The sequence below is a fragment of the Drosophila sulfurigaster genome, chromosome 3, assembly GCF_023558435.1.
Source record: "Drosophila sulfurigaster albostrigata strain 15112-1811.04 chromosome 3, ASM2355843v2, whole genome shotgun sequence".
In the NCBI taxonomy this organism is placed as follows: domain Eukaryota; kingdom Metazoa; phylum Arthropoda; class Insecta; order Diptera; family Drosophilidae; genus Drosophila; species Drosophila sulfurigaster.
This window is the reverse complement of record NC_084883.1, coordinates 45,858,385-45,867,564: the sequence shown is the minus strand read 5'-3', so window position 1 is coordinate 45,867,564 and position 9,180 is coordinate 45,858,385. Positions and strand designations below refer to the sequence as shown.

Here is a 9,180-nt window from a genome sequence, read left to right as displayed (position 1 = left end):
GCTTTTGTAAATGTTATATTCCATCTAATTGCATTTGCATATTTTGATTATATTAAGGGGAAATGAAAGTGCCAAATGCATTGAGCTTAGCTGGTGCAGTGCCACTGCAGTTCCTTCTCAAAAGCTCAAACAGGAAATTTGAGTGCAACGGAAGTGAGTGCCAAGCAAAGCAGCTACGCAATTCAATTGAAGCCATCTTCAGTTAATTGTTGAATAATGCAATCAATTAGTTTCGCTAAACTTTCATGGCATGTATCACCAATTAATGGACAATGCTGAAGAAGCTAAAGGCCGCATAATAATCTGCTATGAATGGGTAATAAATTAGTATTAAACTAATTAAAAGAACCTCAAGACTCGTTTGCGTTCGCGCAATTAAGTTGCGCCATCTAACGGCTGCTGGCAGTACTATGTAGCAACTAAGTGGCTTGATAGCGCCATCTGTACCAACTGTTATGTTAACATAGCTCTGGTAATGTTAACTAACAGTTTGTTTGTACTGCGGGCACATTGAACAACGTTAGCGCGCAACTTTTAAACTTTTACTTGAATTAGAGCAAAAGTATGATAGCAATTGTTTATAAAAATAATTACTGATTGTATTTATAAGACATGCGCGACATTTTGTACAACTATGACTATGAGATGTGTGATGCAGCTTACAACTAAATAATACATATTACAATCAACGTAATATTAAGAGAAATTAAACACAGGCGACGGCGACAAGAATTCTGCACAATTCATTCGTGTATGGCAATAACTGTGTGTATATGTGAGAGTGTGTGTGTGCTGACATTCGTATGTGTGTTATGTGCATTTGTATTTGTGCGTACTTCGTTTTGCTTTATGGCCTAAAAACAATAGACAAAAGTCCAGTAAAGTGCATTGAATGCCAAGAACATGCCCGGGAATAAAAGACGCGACCGTCTGTCGATCCACATGGCAATCTCCTGTGGCGTCATGGTTGTAAACGTGGGCGGATCCTTCTCGGACTTCTTCTCCTTGTCAATGTCGACGACATGATCATTGGTCGAGCGATCGCTGCAAACTGAAACGCTATCAGCGCACTCAGTTCTTATTATAGGCAGATTGGGCTGTAAGATATGAATGATTAGCCAGTTTTACGATAAGTTTCCATTAGATAACTTACATGAACTGTGAGATAATTGTTAAAGGCAGGATTGACAGTGCCATTGCCATTGCGCACACTCTCAGTGCTGGAGACAATATTATCCAGACTGGAGCAGGAACGTGCTCTGGAATCATTGCTCAAGCTTCCGCCAATTTGACGTCTCGAGGGACGCGGTGTCAATGTGGATTTGATAATGTATTTGCTGTTGACCTTCTTCAATTCAATGTTCTCCTTGCGTCGCCATATCGTATTGACAAAGGCGAACTCTACCAAGCTGCAGAAGATGAAGAAGGCGCAGCCAATGAACCACACCTCAGACACTTTGATGTAGCTGACCTTGGGCAGAGTTTTGCTCTGCGACGAAGACAGTGTGATGAATGACAACATGGTGCTGGTGCCTGAAAGTTAAAGTTTTTATAGTAATATTCGAAAATATTAAAAAGTGGTTGACTTACCCAACATAATGCGCGGTGGGGAGGCATCTGCTTGCAGCCAGAAGGAGACCCAGGAGATGGCGACAATCATCATGGAAGGCAAATAGTAATCCAACAGATAGAAACCAATCTCACGCTGCAAACTGACCGTAAAACTCAGCGAACTGTAGTTGCCCACTGCAGAAGAGATTTACAAATTAGTAAAATCACAAAAGTATTTATTTTTCGTAAACTTACTGAATGCACCGTGTCGCATATTGATGTGATCTGAGTGCACAATCGATGTGTTGTGCCAAAACTCTGCCAGATTGTATTCCGTGAGACGCATGTCAGGATCAAAAGAGATGGGCGCATGATCCTCCCATTCCAGCACCAAGTCAGAAGTATTGTACATCCCTAGAAGCCAATCATCTAAATAATCAAAGCACTCTAATTCAAGTGGTCGACAATAAACTTACAACTCTCGAGCACCGTTGAGCAGTATTGCTGATCGAAGGGGAACTTCTTGAAGTTCATCCAACAATAGAGTGATGCTTGAAGTCTCGTGGAAATGATCACATTGCCATCACGTGAAATGGAGGTGAGCACATCCTTCTCATCAGTACCCAGAATACTGGATTCACGCTCGTTAGCGAAGAAGATGTGCGGTAGCCAGAGACGCTCGCTCAAATGCTTCTGTCCCAAAATTGTCTCCCTTCGCTCTGGCGCAAACTCTTTATAGGCCAAACGTTTATCCTGAAAACTGAGTTGCAACAAAGCATGCGTTTTGAACTGCAGCAGATCCGAGTTCAAGTTCTGCAGCAAGTACACATAAATGCGCATCTTGACCACGATGGGCAGACGCTTCAGTGTTTGACTGTCGTATTCGATGGGTCGCTCCAGGCGATCGTATCGACAGACGTGCGTCATTCTTTGTATGAGTTCTGTGTACTGCAAGCTATCTGCATTGGCCAGCGATGGACAGTTCTCATCAACGATGGTGTCATTGACAGCGCTGCAAAGAAAAACAAAAAAGACACGTATGAGTAATGTGATACGATATTATCTCTTTCATTTAAATGAAATTCCCTTTCAGCCGGCATACTATGATGCGTATACACAATATTGCCATCAGAAAATCAATTAAGAAAATGGTAGGGATCGGTCTGAGTATTTCCCACATTGCGTATGAGTAATATGTGATAAGGGGAACTGAAAAATCTTTCTATAAATTTCATATTTAGAAATTGTTTGGCATATTGTGAATAAAATGAATCAACTGTATTTTAAGTCGCTTCGTTTTAAATGCCATTTAATTTGTTATGCATCAAATTGGAATTCGTTACGTATACGTAATATAAAGAACTAACTTTTCAAGCGAACACTGCAATGAAAATATTATTGTTAGCGTATGTCGTTTTACATTTTTAAAGAGTTGCTTAAATTTGTTGTGCAATGACAGTTGATTCATATTTAAATCGATTTGGCAATAAGCAAGAGCACGTCTCATATTTCAAATCATAAGATAAATATGCTTTCGGGATGCACGAGAACTTCCACTCTAATTTTAATGATCGCTGCTCTTTATTATTTTCGCAACTGTTGTTTGCATACGATACATTTACAGTCAGTTATTAAAATATTTGACTGATTGTTAAATTGGATGTGGAAGGAAAACAAATGGCGAATGGGGAAGGGACAGAGAAGTGGGCGCTAGGCTTTATGCAGCTGTGCAAGCTCATTTGGAGCTAAGCTGGGGAGAGATATTTGCAAACTCAGCTCTATTACTATTATTATTAATTTTATTATTTAGCTTGCGCATTGTAATATTGTTATTTATTGTGTAACCAACAGCAGTAACTGTAGCAAGCAATGGCAAACAAACCAATTCAATTAGTGCACTTGGGTTGATCCCTAACCAGAAATCCATAAATAAACTCCACTCGCTAGTATTTTTTTGTTATTGTTTGTTTCAAATATTTACCTATTGACATTGCATTTAAATGGCAGATAATAATTTTTGTGCTCGGATCTCTAACCTTCATGCACACACATGAAAGCCGAAAGTCGGCATCGGCATCGGTATTTTAATTAATTACTTTAGAAATCGGGCGGCGCCTTCGAATTATGGAAATTTTGTACTTAGATCGGGGCAGGTGTCGGTGTCTGTGTCGGTGTCTGTGGCGTATACTTAATAACCCGATTCGCACGATGAGTACGCTAATATTTTCTAGATAGATTTCATCACATTTCGAGTTTTGCGTGATAAATTCGTTCGTCGTTATCAACACACTGATGAAATAAAGTATCTTCTACCTATATTTTATTTATAACAATTGATAACCCTTTCGACTTTTCGCTTGTTTATCGAAAACAAAATAAGAATGAATTGTACAAGGAAATGCTTTGGTTACATCTTGTTGCCACAGTTTTCTTATCAGCTTTATCAGTTGTGTAACTGTCATTCAAGTTGTTAAACATTACAGAAAAAATTGTATCGCTCACATTTCCAACTGCATAAATATTTAAAACAAAGCAAAACAAAGAGACCCCCAAAAATAAAACAAGAAGAAACACAATAACTTGAGAAGAGAGAGAGCAGCAGCAGCAGCAGAAAGATACAAAACTTGCCAGCTATTTTTGGTTGTATCCGAACAGTGGAAAAATATCACAAACTGTTTTATTATCAGTCGCAAATGTTTCAACGAGCTGCCTTTGCTGCTCTTTGTGCCCAATTTGTAAAATACCCAAAAAGAAATTAAAAATTATAATCATTATCAGCATTTCTTTGTGGGCGAAAAGACAGCGACACATAGAGAGCGAAGTGTTAATTATTCAATTTTGAAGCAAAATGCAATTAACTCACCCGATTGGCGTCTGCATTAGGCTGCATACAACGATTATTAGTAATACTTTGGTAGAGTGTAGAAAATGTAGCTGCTGCATTTTGTCAAATCACTTTTTTAATTGCTTTTGATATTGATATTTAATTCAATTTGTGTTGTCTTAATTCACATGCGTTTTGCTTACGCTCAAATGCTCATGTTAAGTATTTTTATTTTATTTTTAATAAACTCAAAACTCGAAATTGAAATCGAACACTTGTTCTGTCACACGCTCGATTAGCACTCGATCTTTTATCCTCGCTTCACTTCGCTTTGCATTCGAATTCACACTCGCAATCGTATTCACATTCACTTTGTCGAACGCATTCCGAATTCCATTTATAAATTGATTTGTAAGAATTGTACGAATTCGTGTTCTATTAGCAGCGAGGACGTGGACCTGTTGCTTCTCGTTGCCGTTGCCGCTTTGAGCTCGCGTTGCGTTTGCGCCTCGCAGAAATACCTGAACACTCTCTCTGCCAGCCGGCTAGCGTTGCTGCCTGCTGCGGCGTCTGCGTCGACTGCTTCGTCTGCTGCCGCTGCTGCTGCCGCTGCTGCCGACGACGAAGCCTCGAAGAACACTGAGCCAAAACACCGCTCAGCTCAACTGAGGCAAATGGCAAACACTCTGTAACCAACTATTCAGTTTCTCGCACTCTCAGTCTCCGCAGTTTGCTGTTTGTCGTTTTGCCTAAAAAATTTACTGATAAGCCAACCGCCAACAACAACAAGAACAACAAGTAAGAACGATAACAACAAACACAGCTCGGCTTTTGAAGGTGTTTCAGTATTTCAGTGTTTCACTGCGTCGGTGTTAGCTGTTGAGCAGCGGAAAGGCGACAACGCAGGGTCGCCGGAGATCGTCTCACTTTATAACTGGGCACAGCATCAGCAGTAAGAGCATCAAAGTAACGACTAGTAGATACCCCTTAGAACAGAAAAATCTAATAAAAAACCGACAGTTGGCAGCTGTAAACTTTTATTAAACATATGCAAGCATTTGCGACTAAATTAATTTGTTTTTCTTTGAGTAGTTTTAAAATAATGTAAGCATGTCTGTCTTTTAAGGTAAAAATTACTTAACTAAATATTTTGAAAAATTTCCATAAATACATAAAAATAAATTGGCCGTTTAATTGCAAGGTGGGAAAACTCGTTTAACGCTCTTTGAACTTGTCACAAAAAAAATACTTTTCACTACAATTTTCTCTTAGCTTATTGCGTTTTTTACACCCACTACACATAGAGTAGAAGGGTATTATAACTTTGCGCCTGTAGCAAATGTATGTAACAGTCAGAAGGAGGCATATTCGAGAGGTTTGTCCGCTTGTCAGAATAAACCCCTGAGAGACTAAAAGACTATAAGAGATTAAGACAGCACTTATTATGTTTACAGGCAGATCGAGTTTGTTTTAAATTCTCTCAATGTCCACTTCCGCCCCGTAAAACAAAAAATATCGATTAGCAAGTGTAAATTTAAAGCTCGAGTCGAATTTTGCTAGGGACAATAATATCTGACAATCTGGTATATTTTGACCTCGAATATCATTATAATTTTTGCGGTATATTATTTTGGTTTTATACAGCTCTGTTTGTCTTATATTCGGGTATCTCACGGTCGAGCTGACTCGACTGTGCCTTTCTTACTTGCTTGTTTTTGTGGTTAAAGATCGATTTGTACATATGTATGCCTCTATAGTTTCATAATACCCAATTGACTTTATGTGTGTAAAGTATTAGTTGAAATGGCATTTATAATGCGGATAACTATATGCAATTCTTATTTATCGGAAACATTACAAGTATACTTACTCATAGCTGCTGGAACCGGTATCCAAGACTAGGGAATGCGTTTTAACAGAAAAAAATAGAATAAATAAGAAATAAATTAATGCACATCAACAATTATGAATGTGCAAATTGATCCAACAGCAGCAGAATTTCTTGTTCTAGCATTAGCATACTACTATCAGAACAGTAGTCAGAAGGGGAGGGGAACAGAAGCTGTGGGTGTGTGGGTGTGTGTGTGCTCAGGTGTTTTGCCCAAGACGCGTTCGACACATCAACATATGAACGGATTGTAATTAAGCGATTGCCCGGCTTTCAGTTTGTAATATTTGCCCAAGGCACACGCTTCGATCGCTGTTTAAACAAATGCACCGCAGTGAAAGACAGACAGACAGACTGACACATGATTTGTGCAAATTAATTATGAAGTACAGCATATAAATAATTATATAACATGTTAATGCTGAAGCTGAATGTTATTTCTCGCTGTATGTTAGGCGGTTCAATAAACTGGCAAACTTTGAAAACTGTTTAATTCTTATCAGCTTACAATTATGATGAACAATCGAAACAATCTGATGCATATAATCATCGATTTATTGGTTGAACAAACTCGCAGATTATGCTTAAAGGTCGCCCTCTTAAAGTTGAACAAACAAATCGAAAACGAATCAAAACAATAGCAACAACAGCAAGATCAACAACAACAGCAACAGCAACAACAATAATAAATTAAACAAAAACCGCGACGACGTGACATAGAGAAATGTGTGACAATAATTGGCAATAACAAAATAAATGAGTTAATAACATTACCTATTGATATATTGATACAATGTTGCCGGTAGCCAAAGAGCCCTCAGATCATGCCTTGTTTGTATAATTGAGTGACGCTTCCCTGTACATAGTTGAAGATCGAAAAAGTAGCATCAAAAGCTGACTAATAGAATCAATCAGATCTAGTCGATCGCCCACTCGGTTATTGATTAATTGCATGGGAATATCTAAACGGCTTTTTAATTGATTTTTAATGCAATGCGACAGCTTCAGCTATGATACAATCGTACTCCGAAGCAAATTCCAGTTTATAATGCCTCTTCTTCCACGCTTTTAGTTTCTTAATTGGACCATCAGATGCGCGTCAATCAGATAAGAAACAATTCAAACAGTGGCCCCGAAAATCCCATCTCAGTTTGTTTAAGGATCATTAACATGTTTTATCAGTTTAGCGAAGAGAACAGTAGGCGCAAGCTGTGAATTTTACCCACACATTTTACCCACGTTCCTAGTCTATTAATAGTGCAGAAAATAATTACATGTATGTCAGTTGTGTGTGAGATTAAAACCGGATATTTACATTGCGACACCGAGGGGAATTGGTGAAATAATTTATTGATATTTTATTGAACTTTGAAATTGCGTCAATTTGCATGTTGACCAAGTTTAAGGAATTTTCAGACGTTATTTTTTTATTTTTGTGTTATCAATACTCGAGTGCTTTAATTAAATAACTCGAGCAGCGATAAACTAAACAAGAAAGCAATTTTAATTAATGCTCTCACGTATGTCAAATAAACAAATTGCTTTTGTTTTATTTTGTGCTTTCTCTTTCGCTCGTTGTCGTCAGACGACGCGGCGTATGCGCAATGTCGAAAAGACAGCTACTGTGTGTGTGTGTCCGTGTGTGTGTGTGTCTGTGTGTGTGCGCTTGTACAACATTTGCTCTCCTTGCGGCCTCGAGATCGCGGCGAGGTGTTGCTTGTTGTGTCTGTTTTAGGGGGCACACAACACGGCGTATGCGTGTTATTTCGCCCATTTAGAGGTTAAGCATTTATTTATTTGCCATGTTTTATGGGTCGCCGAAATTGTGATTTTATATTTGCTGGCAAATATTGACTATTTACTGTTTGAGCCAAAACCACAAAAGTTAATGAAAACCAATTTCAACACGTGATATAATTCGATGCAACAACAAGAGCTTTGTACTTTGCCGACAGAAAGAGAAAGAAGAGAACCGAGAGATAGTGTGATTGAGGCAGATGCTGTTGCAGATCTGAATTATTATCTTTGCCATAGCGTGAGTCATAGACACCCCTCTGGGATGGGGCGTGGCATGGATGGCATAGTAAATTTTTATCTGACAACGACAAGATGATGAAGATGAAGATGATGATGACAGCTCTCGAGCAGGCAGACAGTTACTTGTGTTTGGTAGACCGCTTAACTCGCGGCCATTAAACAAGCACGAAAGCGCAAAAAAGTTTAATTAATTAAAAGATTGCTTCTTGCACTCGAGTCGCTGTCGCTCGCGTATGCTAAGTAAATATTTAGTGCAGGGGATATACACACGAAATAAAAAGAAATAGAATTAAAAGAAAGCAATACAAAGCGAAATGAATAGTCAAATTGTCACAAATAGACATGACAAATACTTGAAAATTAAAAATAAAATTCAGATTTCGTTTTGGGCTCGACAACGACGACGATCGTCCGTCAATAATGATAATCAGAGTCCAGCGACTGAAGTTTGATTGCGGCTAAAATTAAAAGCATGACAGTTACAGCAATTGCCGCTTCATCTATTTGTAGCTATTGCAATTGTCCTCCTGTGTTTATCGCTGTGTTTGGGTATTTTTGGTAGGGCACTCGAGTATTCCACAATTAGGGATACGAGGCAGCAAGTCAACAGTCGAGTAGTAAACAATTAGCAGTTTCTTATCAGTGCTTCCAGTCGCACGTTCACCTCCCTCTTTCGTTCTCTCTCTTTCTCTCAGTGACGTCTTTTCACCCAAGTATTCCTATTTATGCTTATATCTTACTACTTAGTTGTTAGCTTTGCTTTATTTGCCGTGCGAGGCGTAGAAAGTCATCTTGAATGTGTGATTTTGTCGTGTGTGCAACTAACATATGAGTCGTATGCGTAATATCTGTCTACTCTAGCAGTTGTAGTTGCTTGGCA

At 38.7% G+C, this 9,180-nt stretch overlaps 1 protein-coding gene across 2 annotated transcripts; it reads right to left on the bottom strand.

Annotated features, from left to right (window-relative positions):
• Window positions 1–580: 580 nt before the first annotated feature.
• Window positions 581–5,083, bottom strand: LOC133840195 (pH-sensitive chloride channel 2). Of its 2 annotated transcripts, none has more exons than XM_062271893.1 (6): window positions 4,415–5,083; window positions 2,028–2,563; window positions 1,807–1,980; window positions 1,591–1,746; window positions 1,154–1,533; window positions 581–1,097 (listed from the first exon to the last, which is right to left on the bottom strand). In XM_062271893.1, exons 1-6 carry the CDS (start codon window positions 4,492–4,494, stop codon window positions 855–857), a joined length of 1,569 nt encoding a protein of 522 aa, XP_062127877.1. In that variant the 5' UTR covers window positions 4,495–5,083; the 3' UTR covers window positions 581–854. The 2 variants fall into 2 exon arrangements, with proteins under 2 accessions (XP_062127877.1, XP_062127879.1); XM_062271895.1 differs by having other exon boundaries at window positions 582–1,097; window positions 1,807–1,965.
• Window positions 5,084–9,180: the final 4,097 nt, after the last annotated feature.